Raw genomic sequence first — 16,965 nt, 5'->3', positions numbered from 1 at the left:
ACACTGACCTTATACATTGCAAATTAATGATTTATCCCTCTAGTTTGCTTTTAAAGTCAACTATACAAATGAGGATTTCGACTTCTACACCTTGAATAAATCATACAGCTCTAAATATAATGCACCCTTTGGCTTTGAACTCGTTATTCTCAATTCTTTCTGCAAGGTCTAACTCACCTCACAGAAACGTTCTTTCAAAAGTTTAAGGAATTGTGTAGATTTTTCTTAACGTTTTTGTTGAAATATCGTTGAGTGATTACAGCTACATTTATTCTTTTTTCCTTTTTTTGCTCTTTGTGCTTCCTTTTCGAAGTCTGCAGCAGATCATGGAGGATTTAAGTAGTGCCAAAACACTGCTCTTGAAGAGTAAAAAGAGAACAAACAATGCTAATGTTGATGATGCCTTTCCTGATCAGCTTGGCAGTGATATTAATGATCCTGTAGAGATTTGATTGTCATTGTTTGAGGCGCTGATGTGGCAAACAAACCGGACAATGGGAAAGGCTATGCAGAGACAGCGTGTTTCAGAGATTTTTTTAAAGGCAACGGTCTTTTATTTTCCCTTTATTCATGTAGGCTTTCTCTAAATGATGTCTTGCTTTCTCTTTCTAGCTCTGAAGCTTCCATCTCTCCTTCTTTCGAGAGCTACCATAAATACTTTCTCCTTCCAGTCAACAAGAAGTTGTTACTTATTGTATGAAAAATATGCAAAGTTGCTTTGTGTCACATTGAAATGTGGTCATACAGTAGATCAACCGAGAGTGGTATTGCTGGAGTTTTGTGCATTTTTGAAAATCCTTGAGGAAACTCAGTTTACAGTAACATTTTCACGAGGGCTGCAAATTTAGGTTAGGCTCATTTTTGGTTCAGTAATCTTTTGACGGGTCTAACAGTGTCAGGCTTAGGAAGGATTGGCTATGTGATACAGGCATAACTGATAAGCTCTCGGCTTGGAAGTTAGGATGATTCGATGATGCCATTAAGCAGCAGAATTCACCAAAAATACGCCGCAATGAATCTGTATGACATGCAAGAGAAATAGCTTATTTGGATTTGTTTAAAATGTACTGGTTTTACACGGTTACTTTTAAGGGGCAGACTATTTTACATATGAATGGAAAAATATTGCTATGAATGGAAAAATATTGCTTGTGACAATTGTAATGGAGGTAGAGATGCTGACTTTTTTTGGAAGACATGCTGGATGCAGTTGCAGTGTCCTTTAGCAAACTTTGCTTTTTCTGCCAATCTATTGAATTGATACACTTGTGTTTGCTATCGTACTTCGGACAAGAAAATTAATGATGGCTAAGCAGTGACCTTACCTTTTAAATCACCACATAATTAATTTGTAAAATTTGGGAGCCTGGTATTTCACAAGAATATTCAAATTTCAAACTTTGGATGAATTTTTTTAAATTCATGCAGTATCTGGGCTATGACCATACCAGAAGATCCTGTTCAGGCAGCAAATTAAGAAGGAATTACCAAAAAGTTGAGAAATAGACAATAGCCTTCAGAATTCCTGCATGTACAACAATAAAATCTAATGTGCTTTTAATTGCATTGTTTTTCAGGCTCTTTATGAAAATATGCTGGTGGAGCTGCCATTTGCTAGTTTTTTCCTCTCAAAATTACTCGGGACAAGTGCTGATGTTGACATTCATCATTTAGCTTCATTAGATCCAGAAATGTACAAAAATTTGCTTTTTCTCAAGAGCTATGAGGGAGATGTGGAAGAACTTGGACTAAACTTCACTGTGGTAAATAATGACCTTGGGGAAGCACAGGTAAGAATGGCTTTCACTTTTTTTTTTCTTCTATGTATGACTGATAAATCATTACTAACCCTGCTATTTCATGTTTTAATTTAAAAGTGATAGGAAACAACTGTTAAATGTGGTATGTGTCGTGAGGCATCATCGGGATTCTGACTCAGTATTTGGAGCAGACAAGTAACTAATCTTGTATTTAAAAAAATAACTTTTGATGATGACTTAAAGGTTTGGTCTTTTAAGTCGCAAACTATAGTGATGATTTGCTAACAGTCATACATGAAAAGTTCTATTGCCTGAGATAATTTCTTGAACAAAATATTTTATGTTGTTTCTTTGATCGAACTTCAAATAATAGCAAAAGTCAGATGATACGTAAACTATAGAAGTACTGCCTGGTTTTGGAATCAGAAATTAGAATGGGTTTAAATAATAATGACCCTTTATAAGCATTGTCTCCTTTAGCTGTAATTTTCAAAGTAGAAGGCCTGAAGTTAGACCTTAATTTTTTTAACCCCCTCCTTGTTTTTTGTTTTTGTTTTTTGAGGGGCTGAGACACCAGGTGAGTCAGAGGGGAGAAATGGGTGTTCAGTGCTTCTAAAAAGCAGTTAGTTAGGGCCAGTTAATTAGGTCCTTAAGTATGAGGTTTTAATGCAATTGTGCTATATAATTTGATTATGGCTTTTATTTGTGCTGTTGTGAGTACTAAAGATCGCTTATGCTCATAGTAGAAAATCAATGTCACTAGAGCTTGAAAAGCGTGCCTTTATGTGCTAATACAATTAACCTCCTTAGTTCAAAGTCTTCTGTCATGCTTCCTCTTTCATTTTTGAGGATTTAAAATTGTGTACTACTTATGGCCTACTTGTACTTGATTCTGGTATTTAATTAATAATTGGATCAAAAAAGTAGACCCGACCATGTTGTGACGTGCAGCAGCATCTGAATTTGGCCTTCTTTCTTGTGGCAGAAGCAGAGACTATAAAAGGAGGTAAGCGGTTCTCTGGGGTTCGCCTGTTGGCAAACCAGGGAAGCCTGGGGCTGCGCACGTCTTGCAGAAGCAGCCGCCCCAACTGAGATGCAGCAGCTAGTCCTGGGAATTGTTAGCTTGAGTTCCCTACTGCTGCTTGAATCATAGCAAGCTTGATGTCCAGGACCTCTGCTTTAACAGCATCAGGTCGGACTTTATCTTTACTCTTCTGTCATCCATTTCCTGTCGTTTTGGAACATCCTAAAATCTGGATTGCATTACCATTTTAAAATAGTATCCTCAGATTTGGGGTTCCTGAATCATACTGAAAGGGAGAGTCAACAATTGCCTGATATAAGTAATGTTTCATATTAAACATATGCCATATGTTGTTTTTCCCCCTGGGTTGCACTCCCTATATGAAAAAGTTCTGACCTGCACTGTCTTTAGAAAAACACTCAAAAACTTGAAATAAAGGCATGCGATACAGATGTATCGGAAAGCATGTTCTCAGGGCGCCTACTCTGTTGTACAGTATTGTACAGTAGGGCGCCTGCTCTGCTGTCGCATGTGCTGTTAAGTGGGTGATACTGAATTGAGTTCTATAGTACCCCTGTATTTGGTTACTAGGTTGCAAAACACACAAGATGGAAGTTTCCAGTATACCCTAGGATTTTCGGGGGCGGGGAAGTCTGTTCATATTCTAAAGCCATTCATTTCAGTGTACTTAAAGTAATAGTTTCGTTGATCGCAGCTAATGCAAATGCAGTTTAGTCTCTAATTAAAAATGAAAAGTAGCTAATATTTTCTGGAGAGGTCGTGGTTTCCATACTTTATACATCTACTCTGTATGTCCTCAAAAATTAGCCACAGAAGTTAGAACCTACCTCAACAAGTAAGGTAGAAGGACATAGAAAAGAGAAAAAGCTCAGAAATAACATAGAGGGAGATCCAAGCTAGAGATGTCGCCAGCTCTACCTACTGCAACGAAAACTTGTAAGAACTGCATTCTTGCCAAGAAGCCTAATTTGTTCGTTAAAATTCTCTAAGGCCTATGGCTAGCATTATCAAGACTTTTGATTTTTGATTGTTCGTCATAACTTTAAAAGAAAGATTAAATATAATAGTGAGTTTCTGAGTAACTAAGTGAAATGTAAGTTAAATTAAATATTCTGGGGCTGTATTGCTATGTTTATACTTGGAGGGAGAACGTTATACCCGTGAAGTAGTAACCATCTTTTAATGAGACTGGGTGTTAGTGTACTTCAACGGAACTAATTGGTTCTTGTCACTGTCTTCCGTGTTTAATGCACCAGGTTACTTTTTATACTTCATTTCATTACCTTGGTAAACCTCATATGGATAAATACATTTTGTTAGCTAATTCACTTTGGGAAAAGAGCTTAATTTGCACTCCTTATGTTGAATGTACATTATCTCTCTAGTTTTCAGCTAAACAACCACTTTAGTGTCTAATAAATTAGTGCCCAATAAATGCATCATAAATCTATCATTGTAAATAGCTATCCTCCTGACAGCGTCCATCCAGCAATTGTGGCACAAAAGCATTATCTGCAATGAAAGACACATTCAAAAGGGGCTCTATCGCCTCTGTCAGTCGTAGAAGGTAGAAATTCTATTATCAACGTATTGATTCCACTCCTGTAATGTGCTTTTAGATCCCATTAAACTATTGTCAAAGTGCATTCACCAGAAGTTGAAAAAGGTACTTAATAATTTGCACATTAGACCTGCTAATTAGGGGAGCTATGCCATCAGCCTTATCTTCCAACCCCAAATAGCTTTAGCTTTTGATAAAGAACTATCTAATGCAGTGATACCAGCCTAGACTTCAGCTGTTGGATCTGCTGCATAAAATGGTGCCAGTAAAAAAGACTCAAAAGAATGTCAGCCTATAGTTACAGGTGCCTTCGAGTAGCTGTGTATATTGATTTTATCTTTCCTTTTATCTTCTAGATTAGATGGTGAGAAGATGGTTATAAAAAATGCTTATAGTAAGTGTAAGGTTAACAAATTCAAGAAAATACCTATTCTTTTCAGACCTCCCTCGCTCCCTCCTTCCTCTCTCTCAATGGGGAAAGTGAGTTTTGTGGCTGCCCAAGGGAAGAGAGGAAGAGTCAAACATATATTCCTCTTCCTTCAGAAACGTTAGAGTCTGTACTCCAGCGACTCTTCTCAAACATTGATTCTTGAGACTATATGGATGGGAACAGCTGAATATCAAAAGACTCCATAAATAAGCGTAGAAGCACAAATCCACAGAAGAGCGCTATAATATATATGGCAGCGATTTCTATGAAATCCATATAGCATAGAAGCTGGTGTCAGGACACCTTCTTTGGCTTTTTAAAACAGATGTGAATGTCATTGCTGTTACTGAAAATACGTTGACTCACTAAAGGAAAGTTCTTTGCCTTTAAATTTCCCCGAGAGAAAATTCTGAAGTCTTAAAAATAACTCTGAAAGTTTCTGTCTTGGCAACTTCTTTGCTAGGATACAGTGGCTTAGGTGAATGATTTGGGAGGTTTTTCAGAAGCAAAATATCTAAGTTGAGGCTGATCCTTCTCGGGCAGATTTATAACACTGCCGGCAAATGCATTCTTAGGCATTCAAATGCAATCTCCTACCTGGAACTCCGGCCTCAACATCTGGAAGGCAGATGACAGGGAAAGAAAGCAAGCCTTTATCTGCTTGTTTTCAGACTCGGGCAGAACTTGAGGGGTGATGTGAACAAAAGCGATCAGAGTCCAAGAGAAAAAATAAAATATTTTCATCTGTCCTAAAAACAAGTTTGTAAGCATTCTTGACTACCTATAAGAGTGCTTTTTGAAATTGCACTGCGTCTTACATCTTCATACACAAAAAAAGAATACCCAGATGACAGGTCCCTTGTTCTTTCCTAAAATATTTCCCTCTTTACCCTCTAAATATTCCCTTTTTCTCTATTATCCTGCGAAGCAGCTGCCACTGCCAGATCTGTGTGAGCAGCAGCTAGCAGTAAGTTTGTCTACCAACAGAGACTTGCCGTTGCTTGCCTGTAATCACATTACAAAGCGACTTTGTGTGACAGATTATTATCAGTAAGCCAGAAGATAAATCCCCTGAATTCTGCTAGACAAATATTCACTGCTTTCCTGATTCTTGGTGTGTATTTATTTCATTATTATGCTAATGTTCAAAATAGTAGATACAATGGCTGAAAATGATCATCTGAACCAGTCACTTGAACTGCAACCATACATAAAATGGAGATTTACTTTTTTTTTAACAAACTGTGGTGGTTTTCTTAAATAATAATATAAATGTAAGTTGAGTGCATTTTTTTAGTATGTACTTGCAGAAACATACAATTGAATTTATAGCCAAGAAAATGGTAAGTGCATGCAGCTGTAGTTCCGCGTGTATCTAACCTCCAGTTACAGGCCTAATGCAATGCTGCTGTCCACATCAGTGAAAAATGCAAAGCACCTTTTCTTGCAGATTTTTAAAAATGTTGGGATTTCTATATCCCATTTTAATATTTCCCCTTCATTTTGAAGATATACTTTGTGAGTATGGAATCAAATTCCATTATCTATGGTATTGTCTGAATGATCTGAATACTTACCTAAATAATATGTATGATTTGATTGCTTTTAAAATATGTGATTTTGATAATGAACTAAGTTAAAATATTTGGTTTTTTTTTAACTTAGATCTACAAAATAGAAAATAAGGGGATGACACAAGTCTGCAAGTTTTCTATTCTTGCCCATCTTGTGTAACTATCTTGCACCATCTAGTGGTGAAAATTGGATGGATAAAAATAAAACTGCAAGCTGATCAATCTTTTTCGGTTTTGGAAATCATGTTGTGGCCTTTTTGAAAAGGAACTCTTCAACAATCATCCCTGACATTTAGAATTAAGTGGCAATTCTACAATAGTCCCTTTAAAATGCCATGAAAACAACGAATGAATAAAAAGTGAACTGCATCTACACTTACTATAGTTTTACTGCCAGCCCAAGTGTTACCATTTTCTGTCTTCTGTTTTACATCCTTCTTAGCCTTTGTGGCATAATATATTTATTATTCCTGCTACGTTAGCCCCTTTGTTTCAGACTGTGATGATACTTTGACAAAACGGTGGTAGAATTAATCTCAGATTGACAAACCCTGAAAACGGATAGTTAGATCACTGGAAAACCCCAGGCAATGCAGTTAACTGAATGCTGTAGTCTTACTTGTGGCAACGCAGGGCGGGGGGGAAGAGGGGGAGCTACGGAAGTGCTGCTGGATCAGAAATGAAGGTTTGCTGCCGAAAAATATAAAAATCAAAGCAAAAATAGGATTTTTTTTTAATTTTTTTCCTATTTTACAAAAATAGTGGTTAGAAAGAGTAAACCAGGTTTTTTTTTCTCTGATTTGCAGGAAGAACATTATAGGGAGAGAAAATAGGTTTTATTATAGAATGAATACAGCTTTGCCGGCATCCTTAGACCGCTGTGGAGACAATACTATTATAATGCAAACATAAGCATAAATTAATCTGTGTCCTGATCTCCGTTTGCTGACCTACAGGGAGGGTTAGATGTTTCACTTCAGCTAGTGCTGGGATGAATCTTAAAGCACATCAGTTTTCTAGAACACCCTGCCACTAGTTCCCTTCTGCTGTTTTAGGAAGGCAGGCACTTCAGGCCTGAAGTGTGTGTAAATCTGTGTGTAAATAGTGGGGTCACAGAAATTACTGTATGCAAATGGAATAATAACTATTAGTTAGCTTATTGTTGGTGTCCGTATTCTTAAAAGGAGCTTGATGAGTTGGGTGGTACAAATACGCTTTAATGTGGCCAAATTCCATGTGTTTGTATTTCAAAGAGAGGAATTGTTTTTAGTGAAGTACTGACAAAAGAACGGGTTTGCAGTTCTGCAAAACAAGAGAGATGTGTAAGTGGGCAGGTAGCAAAGTATTAGCAGTGTTGAGGTCTCAGTAATGATCTGTTCATGTGGAACATCATGGTAGCTCTGATCTTGTAGCACTACAGAGGACAGGAATTTAAATAATAAGAGAAAACTTTCTGATCTTGTTAGGCTTTGTAAAAAGGTATTTTATAGGAGGAAATTAAAGGAACTTGACCTATCTTAAGTTTGGTGAAAAAGTCTCTGGGAACATTAATGAAGTTGCTGCCCAGAAGCAATACGCTGTGGATGTAATCGAGGAGGAAGGTAAAGAGCTGGTTAAACTATAGGGCAATACTGAAATAAGAACAGCGGGTATGAACAAACTTTACCCATTGGACTCGAAGTGGAAATTAGGATGTTTCTAATCATGAGATGAATCCAATTATTGGCTAACTTTCCAGTGACAATAGTAAAACTACCGTAGTGGGATGAAACACAGTACGTTTCTAGGCTGCGTTGTTGCCTGCAGCAGCAGAGGAGAAAGGGGCAGCACAAGGGTCCTTCTCATCAGATGTTTCCACTGTGTGGAACATGTCCTGTACTTCTATTAATGCTCCTTGTGGACTTTACCAGTACAAATATGCTTGCCCTCAGGCCGGTCAGTGGCACAGTTACTGGCCGATACCCCCTAGACGGGCCGGCTGCGTCGCATGCCAGGCTCCTCAAGGGGCAGACCCCAAAGAAGGCTCTCCTGCCTCTTGTCCCCATGCTTCTTGTTGAGGGACTTGCTCAGAAGAGAGCAAACTAATGTGTGCAGGGTGTGAAATAGTCAGCTACACACCTTCTTTTTACTTAATTCTTCAGGGAGTAGGACTTAAACATAGTCAGTGCTACCTCCACCCAGAGGTGGCAGGGTATGGGTGAGGTTTGTTACTGTAGGGGTAATAAAATCAAGAAGCTTGCAGCTGAAGGATTAAAGTGGGAAGTAAGACACGTTTTTAGCACCTATTGCAATTCAAGTTGTTCTGGCTTATGAAGGAAAGTGGTAGATACTCCATCACATGGAGCCTTTACAGCAGGATTGCCTGTCTCTCTAAAAAATGTGCTCTAACTCGTCTATGGATTTATTGAGTTAAATACAGGAATCTCCAGACAGAATCCTCTGGCCCGTGTTATCTGGGAGGTCAGATTCACAGATCTTAATGTTCTCTTTTGGCCTTAAAAACCTATGAATCAAGTAAAAACCTGAATGCTCAAAAGCACTGCAAATTTTTAATCTTACCACTTTGCATTTTGCTTAGTACTGGAACAGCTCACGTTGTTTGGTAGCGCGTTACAAAAGAAGCTATTCACGTGTTTAATTCTCTGTGCTCTGAAGATGCGATCGTTACCACAGCCTGAAATACAGAGTTACTTAGAACAAAAACAAATAAAAAATTGCTGACTGAGTGTAGAAAAAACAAACTTTTTTTTTTTTCTGAAGGCTTGAGAAGGTGACCATATCTCAGCTTTTCAGGTTTTTATCATCTTCTTAGTACTCAAATAATCCCTTCAGATTTGGCTACTACTCAGCAAAATTATCATCTTGTAGTAAAGAGTAGCATATGTAAAGGCCAGTAGTATTTTAATAACAACTACTATTGAGCCTGGTTTATACCTGGATGCAATTACAGTATCTTTGGTTTGATTTTTGGTTTGGTTTGGTTTTTTTTTCCCCATTAAAAATTCTTCCATGCTGAGGTATCTTGGTGTACTTGAAGGACAAAAGCTTCTCAGTAGAAAAACAAGGTTTAGGCTTGATTTTTTTTTGTTCTTGTTTTTTATTTTTGTTGAAAGCCCTGAACATGTATAACTTGGATTTTCAACAGTAGGAATTGTGAATGCTTATCATTCTGTAAATTAGGCTTGTATCAGAATCTTAATTTTGACTCAGCGGGCATTGCTTTTACCATAACGTGATCCTGCAGAATCCACAATCACCAAAGAGTTAAGAGAAGAGCCTCGCCAGTGAAGCACAGCTTTCCCAGTCCAACTGGAAGGAGGGTGCTGTGTGTGAGATCTGTGCTTATACAGGCTGCTCTCTCTTCCAGGGCATCAGCGAAGCCAGGGGTGAGCTTGCCAAGGGGAAGATTTTCCCCTCAGTTTCTGTCCGACTTGCAGTGGTGAATTTAGTGTTACGTTCTGTCTCCTGTAAAAGAGCTCTGACTCTGCCGAATCTGCTTGCTGGTAATAAACCACGAGGCCATGTGGTCAGCGGCGTTAGCAGCTGCGGGTCTAGGTCTAAAAACTGGATGCCATAGAACGTGCTCTATGAGTAATAACTGGTCATAATCTTTTATCTTGTGTTGAATATTCTTTAGTATATTCGAGTAAACTTTAAATATATACATCACTTACTAGAATGTTTTGCAGTTCAATTTTATGGTTACAGCACACAGAATTAAAGTTTACGAAGATGATGAAAATGGTTATGTTTATAGGTGGTTGAGCTGAAGCCAGGTGGAAAAGATATTCCTGTTACCAGCGCTAACCGAATCGCGTACATCCATCTGGTGGCAGACTACAGGTTAAACAAACAAATTCGACAGCATTGCCTTGCTTTCCGTCAGGGGCTGGCCAATGTTGTGAATCTTGAATGGCTTCGAATGTTTGACCAACAGGAAATACAGGTACTTCTGCTTAAAACTGTAGAAAACAATGGCTTTAAACAGAAATAAATGCTAATTTTTGCCTGTAATGTAATTGTCTAATTTCCTTCACTGTTAGGTTCTGATTTCTGGTGCCCAGGTTCCTATTAGTTTGGATGACCTTAAATCTTTCACAAATTATTCAGGTAAGTATATTTTACTTAAATAAAAAAATGTATTATGGCTGGCTCAGGAATAAATAAATCTGCTTTTTATACTAGCTTTTAAAAAAAAAAAAAAGGTTGTAGGGTCATTCATGCTAACTTTGGCCAAACTCTCTAGACGGCCCTGAATTTCAGAAGACTGGGTAAAATTACAACCTAATTTTATAAATGCTGGGAGATAGAGGTATGCAGTTTATTTTATCATACACTGAAATACAAGTTTATAGCCAGATAACTAGAGGACAAGTAATTCCGTTTCTAAATGGATGTTTGTCGATGTTGTGTCTGGTTGCCCTGAAAATAAGCCTGCAAATGACTTTGGGATGGCTGTTTCTGCCACCACATTCAGATACTTACCATTTCTCAGACAGCCTGAAGAGAGAGCTCATATTTTTTCCTTGTGAGAAATGCAAGGTGTCTTACTTCCTTTTTCCCTGCATTTGTCATGAATGTAATAAAAAAAGTAGCTACTATATCATCAGTTCACACCTGAGTTTACCTCAAGGTAAGCTGATTCGTTAAATAACGTCCTGAGTCTTGCAGATTTTGCAAACTCTTGGAGTAAAAGGCAGTAATCCAAAGTTACGAGGTAAGTGCTAAACTAAATAAAATTAATTTAAACTAAACAAATAGGACTCAGTGAAGAAAACTGCAGTTAAGAAGCTGCGGGAGATAGTAGCCATAGGTAAGCAATGAAGGAGAAACTCAAAATGCAGTGATCAAAGAGATCTATAGATACTGGAAGTCAGCAGCGTAAGCCTGCAGGTTTTAATATTTTCCCGAAGCTTTTCAAGATTGATGCTAGGTTTTCTGAAGAATTTATTTCTTACATAAAACTATTCTACCTGTAAATCATTTAAATCTCATTATAGGTGGCTACACAGCAGACCATCCTGTAATTAAAATATTCTGGAGGGTTGTAGAAAGCTTCACTGATGAAGAGAAACGCAAACTACTCAAGTTTGTAACAAGCTGCTCTCGACCTCCTCTTCTGGGGTTTAAGGTATATGTCTTCCCGACTTCCTGGCAAGCTCCTGTAAATACCGCAGATTGAGACAAGCTTTTCTTGTCTGTAGGTATTTACAATTTGAGAAGAATGTTCCACTGTGACTACAGAAACAGCTTCAGTGTTTGCACTTGCATGCGTAATGAGTATAGTTTAAAAATATTTCATGAAATGCTGCGCTATTGTTTTTCTATTCTAACTGCAGAATTTGATGAGCCTAAAACCACGTTGGTTAGAGCGCTTACTCTTTGTCATGGAAGATCCTTACTGCCATTTCATGTTACTGTACAGAAGTATTGCTACCAGTTTCAAGGAACAGATTGAGTTAAGAATAATGTCTTTTAAATTGGGCAAAAGAGGATTTCGAATATAAAGGCAGCTATTAGATTTGAACCTCTTAAATTAACCATTTGAAGTGGGAGATGTATTGTCTTCCCTTCTAATTACCATTTGTCTGCTTATAGGGTCACAGCTCATTACCCTTTGTATCTAAATATTTTGCTGCTATCTTTAGATTGCTATTTACAGTGAAGCTTAAGTATGAAGAAAACTGTTGCCTACAGCTTGTAAAACTGAAGAGAGGCTGAGGCAAGTTGAAGACATTCTGAAACTAAATTCTGGGGATATTGGGGCTGTCAGTCTCTTCTCCCTAGAAACAAGCGATAGGACGAGAGGAAGCGGCCTCAAGCTGCGCCAGGGCAGCTTTAGGCTTGATATTAGGAAGAATTCCTTCACCGAAAGGGCAGTCAGGAAGTGGTTGAGTCTCCATCCCTGGAGGTATTTAAAAGGCAGGTAGATGTGGTGCTTAGGGACATGGTTTAGTGGTGGACTCGGCAGTGCTGGGTTAACGGTTGGACTCGATCTTAAGGGTCTTTTCCAGCCTTAACGATTCTATGATTCTACCCATGAGTTTCAGCTGGGCTGCAAAATTCTGGCAAAGAACCAGCCGTGGACTTAATTTCCTCTAAAATGTGGGAACATTCAATGCTTTTCTGTCAGAAAATAAAAGAATACATTGCTTCATAGCGAACACCATCACCTTTAGTACAGGGGTCAACAGCATGTTTACTGTTGTACTATTTAGTAAAAGTATTACAAAAGTGGGCTTATATAGAACAAATATAGGCATTGCATCATCCAGTTCCTTACAAGTAAGAATAAGATTTGTTGCTAAACAAAATTTTGAGTACATGCACTTAGTAAATTTTCACATTATAAGGTACTCAGATACAATATTTAATTAGCAGAGGATAGTAGCTAATTTCCTACATTTATTAGGTAAAATAGGTGGATGAACCTATAAGAAATGAATGTAGGTATTGTGTAAGACCCGAAGGTTAATTAGCTGTTTTGTAAAATAAGTGGTGTTGAATGAACGTTTTCTCATAGAAATACTTCAGGGACAGATACTGACATTTTACATAGGAACAAGGAATCCAGATATAAATAATAGTCTGGAGGTAGAAACAACAGACGTGGAATTTTGCACAATTTTTTCTTGAATCGTACTGTGAAAAGTTCATTCTGGTGGGGGAGTTTGACGGTTTTGTTTGTTTGGGTTTTTTTTATCAGCATTTAAAAAAATACTTGAAAGGCAAATGCTAGAAGAATTTCTTCTCAGCTGTAGGAATTGGGCCCTTTCCTGTGACGTGTCCTGGGGTGACATATGCTGAAGATATCGGAAGTAAAACATGAAAGAAAACCCCCACCTTCCTCTTCCACACACACAACTTAGATGTTTGTAGTAGTTATCACTGTTTTTCTCTTACTGAATTAAACAGAATTCATTCTAGAATTTCCAGACTTTTGATGATATACTTTTTTCATAAATACAGTTTTCCTCTGGAAAACAAACAAGAAGACACTCCAGTATTGAAATCCCAGTGGTCTCAGTCACAGACCTCTGACACTGGGATGATTTAGGATATACAAACGCATACGTGGGTTGTCACACAGAGTAGTACGTGGATCAGTTGCTAGAGGTGATGAACGAATACTCCCAGTAGCTTAAACAGCTTTTTTTTTTTTCAGGCTGCAGAGCAATTTTGAAGTGGAAGAGTTGTTTCTAGCGCCACTTGCTGCAGGGAATCGTGGCCCTTTGCCCTTGACTTCCATCTCTCCCCTTCTGCTGCAACCTCACGTTCTCCTCCCTCTTCAGCCCTTTCGTGTATTTGCCCATTTCACTCTAAGCTGATACGGCTATGCAGCACTGCCGTTGCAGCGTGTGATCATTCCCACCTCCCTCTGGTACAGCCGTTCTGTAAACCTCTCTGCAGCCTCGCCCTCTGCGTAGTCCCTTCAGCTGCTGCAGCAAGCGTGGTGCTGGTAGCACGTGGGTAGGCAGCGTATCCTCCAACTTAAATAGCTATAGCTCAGCGACGCTCCTTTTACAGGCACCTAGGAGAGGAATGAGCACTTCCAGTTGGTAATTTATCTGCGTGTCTGCTTCAGGATGAAATGAATCATGTCTTAGATTCCACAAAACATGCTAGCTAGCTAGATCCCCTTTAACAGTAAAGAGAGCCTGGGGTGACTAGGTTTGGATGTGGAGACAGCGGAGATGGCTGCTTAATCACGTGAATCCCATCTAGGGCATTCACTGATTGATTTGTGGGAGTGATTATTTCAAAGCCTGCAAGCATTTATCCAAGTCTGTGTGAATATCACTGTACAGTACTCTGGCAACAAACGGGATTTTGTAGGACAGGGGGAAGAACGATTCGAAACCTGTGGGATGGGAGCGAGATGGAACAGTGCACGTCAGTCCTGTAATGAGGGGAGAACTGGGAAACAATTGGGTGGAAACAAAGTAAAGAGAAGTCTCCATTTGTCGTCATCCTTTTTAATTACAAGGGGGGAGAGGAAATGCAGAGGTAGGTGCCCAGCGTTGAGGTAGCCGGCGTGACATTTGAAGAGAGGGAGAAAGTGAATCAAAAGTCTAAAAATATTAAGGCTGACAGTGACACATTAGAAATGGGATGTAGCGAAGCCGAATGTGGAAGGCTGAAGTTTGCGTGTGTGCTTGGGAGGCAGGCTGCAACGTGACTTTAACGTACTTGGCTAGGAAAAAATGGAAGTAAAATAGTCATCAAATTTTCAGCATGATAGCAATAAGTTAAAAGTACAACGGGCTTGCAAGCTCAGCCCCATGCAGCAGCCTTGGCAACAAAAAGCGGAGTGGAAAGGCATTCCTGCTGCTTTGCTGGGCAGCACCGAGAGGGCCAGTACTTGCGCGGTGCTTGCAGTAGTATCTTGTTCACGCGGATTTACCAACAAACCGGGGGTTTGCCAGCAAAGGAAGCGGGTGATTAGTGTTGTCATCAGCAGTGATGTCTTGGTAGCCTGTGACAAGCGTGGTGTTCAGAGCTTTGAAGGTGAAGAGTGCGACGCTGCCGAGTGCTGAATATTACCAGCCAAGTAACTGTCTGAATAGGTTTATGGTGATGGTAGACATTAACACAAACTATCTTCAGAATTTGTTTACGGTTTTAATATGGGTACTACATTTTTCTGAGAGGAAAGCAATTTCTGGTTCTCACTCTGAAATCTTCTGTATGCATTATATTGTGGAACCTTCAGGTTTTCTTAAAGCTAGTGCATGTTAATTTAAGATAGGGAAATGTCTTGACATTCATGGCTTATAGAGAGCACAGTCTAGCTTTGCATCATTTAAAAATTTTGAACTCTCACTGCCAGATTCAGACTCAGAATAACATTTGCTAAAGCTAATTAAAGTTTAATAAGTTTAATAAATGTGATTGTTACGGACCAAAAAAAAAAAATCATTAAAGCGTGGTTGAAAATTGTTAAGTTCCAATCAGGTCACATAATAAATTGATGATACTTTTCACTTCCAAACTATTGCAGTTTCCCGCTGTACGGTATTTAATTATGCAACAAATGGTGCCCTTGGCATGACATTTCAATTTAGAACTTCATTTTTCCATTTTTAAAGCTGAAGTAGGGGAATTCAATTAGCATTTTGAAAGGAACACTAAAAATGCAGCATTTTAGCCATGAAATACTTTTAAGGCCTCCATTTGAACAATAATTTAGCTTAGAAACTCATTGACCTTTTGCCTTTGGAGCTGGGTTTTTTTTTCCAGTTTCTAAAATCAGAACTGTTTTACCTCAGGCAAGCATTTGATAAAATGAATACTTTCTTGCCAGCAAAAGCAGTGCTTTAGAGGTAACAAATATATTTTTCGCTATACTCTTTCTCAGGAGAAAAAAAATAATCAGATTTTAGTAAAACAATTAAATATTACATACAAAATGTCTTAAAAGTCTTTGCCTCGGATCAAGAGTTGTCACATCAGAAGAATAATCAGGGTTTGACAAGTTTATATCATTACAGACTCACTATGCACATCAGTATCATCCCCAAAACAGCCGAGTGACTTTAGAATCACTGTGAAGAAACACGAAGTGTAATTGCTTTAAATAAAGTTAGATTTGTATTTGGAGAATATAAAGTACCTCTTGATGCAGAGTTCTAGACCATGGTAGTGTAAATGCTTGCTTAAGCTTGCACATGAGCAGATCCACCGAAGTCATTAGTACTGCTCGTCTTGAAATTCATAAATTGTAGGCTTGCTGAAAGACTAGTTTAGACAGAAATGCCTTCAGGGCAAGAAATGCCTTTAGCATTGGATCAGACGATTGATTTTAACAAAGAAAATATCATTGTATATTGTGGTGAGCAGAAGGAGAATGATGGCTTGATACGCATCCACTTGAATTTATTTTACATATCTGGGGTATGCTAACAAACTAAAGCTCTAGGAAAAAAACCCTGAAAGGGTATATTTGATCGTGGTCGGTTTGTTTATTTGTTGGGGATTTTTTTTTTTTGGATGTCACAGAAAGAAATGATGTAGTACTAAACTTTATCAAATTTATTCTTAGATCTGGTCACTCATCCTCTTTCTCCTCAGAGCATCGCTTTAACATGACAAGTAAATGCTCATCTAGAATTTGTGCATAAAATTGGAATACTTTTAAACTCTAACAGAAGAATGTTGTAACTGGCATAGCACATCACTTCATTAGCTAGAGCAAAATTGCCTTTGCTGGGATTCTTGTGTTTACAGAAACGATGCCTTCCCTGCCTGGAAAGAAAAAACCAGAAAGTATAATTCTCAGAAGAAGCCGTGTCATTATACAGTGACAATATCCTGTGTCATTCAAACACATCAGAACAGCCTTTTCCATTTACCCCCGTTACTGCTCGGGGTCTGTTGCTCCCTGTGTTCAGCTTGTATCTCACTGTCAGAAAACCGCAGTGCAGCGGGAGCCCGGCGTTTCCCTGTTCCTACAGAATGAACAGCACCCGTGGGCACTTGGGAGGCTTTGTAAGGAGAGTCTGAAGTTGCGAATCCCAGTTGTTTCTCCCAAATCCAACAAAAAATTTCTTGGATGCTGCTGTTTTACTTTTTCCATTTTGTGTTTCACTGGTTTT

The 16,965-nt window shown here is 38.6% G+C and overlaps 1 protein-coding gene across 1 annotated transcript in view; it reads left to right on the top strand.

Moving 5' to 3' along the window:
• Positions 1-16,965, top strand: part of UBE3C (ubiquitin protein ligase E3C) — an 82,841-nt gene that overhangs the window by 63,557 nt on the left and 2,319 nt on the right. The window contains exons 19-22 of the mRNA XM_087730039.1: positions 1,578-1,790; positions 10,128-10,316; positions 10,414-10,480; positions 11,371-11,501. Of these exons, the coding sequence (XP_087586165.1) occupies positions 1,578-1,790; positions 10,128-10,316; positions 10,414-10,480; positions 11,371-11,501 (600 nt within the window). The remainder of the gene's footprint in view (positions 1-1,577; positions 1,791-10,127; positions 10,317-10,413; positions 10,481-11,370; positions 11,502-16,965) is intronic.

The sequence above is a fragment of the Nipponia nippon genome, unplaced genomic scaffold (assembly GCF_047370975.1).
Source record: "Nipponia nippon isolate SJK-2023a ecotype South Korea unplaced genomic scaffold, ASM4737097v1 scaffold_1, whole genome shotgun sequence".
Taxonomy (NCBI): domain Eukaryota; kingdom Metazoa; phylum Chordata; class Aves; order Pelecaniformes; family Threskiornithidae; genus Nipponia; species Nipponia nippon.
This window is presented reverse-complemented; position numbering and strand designations above follow the sequence as displayed.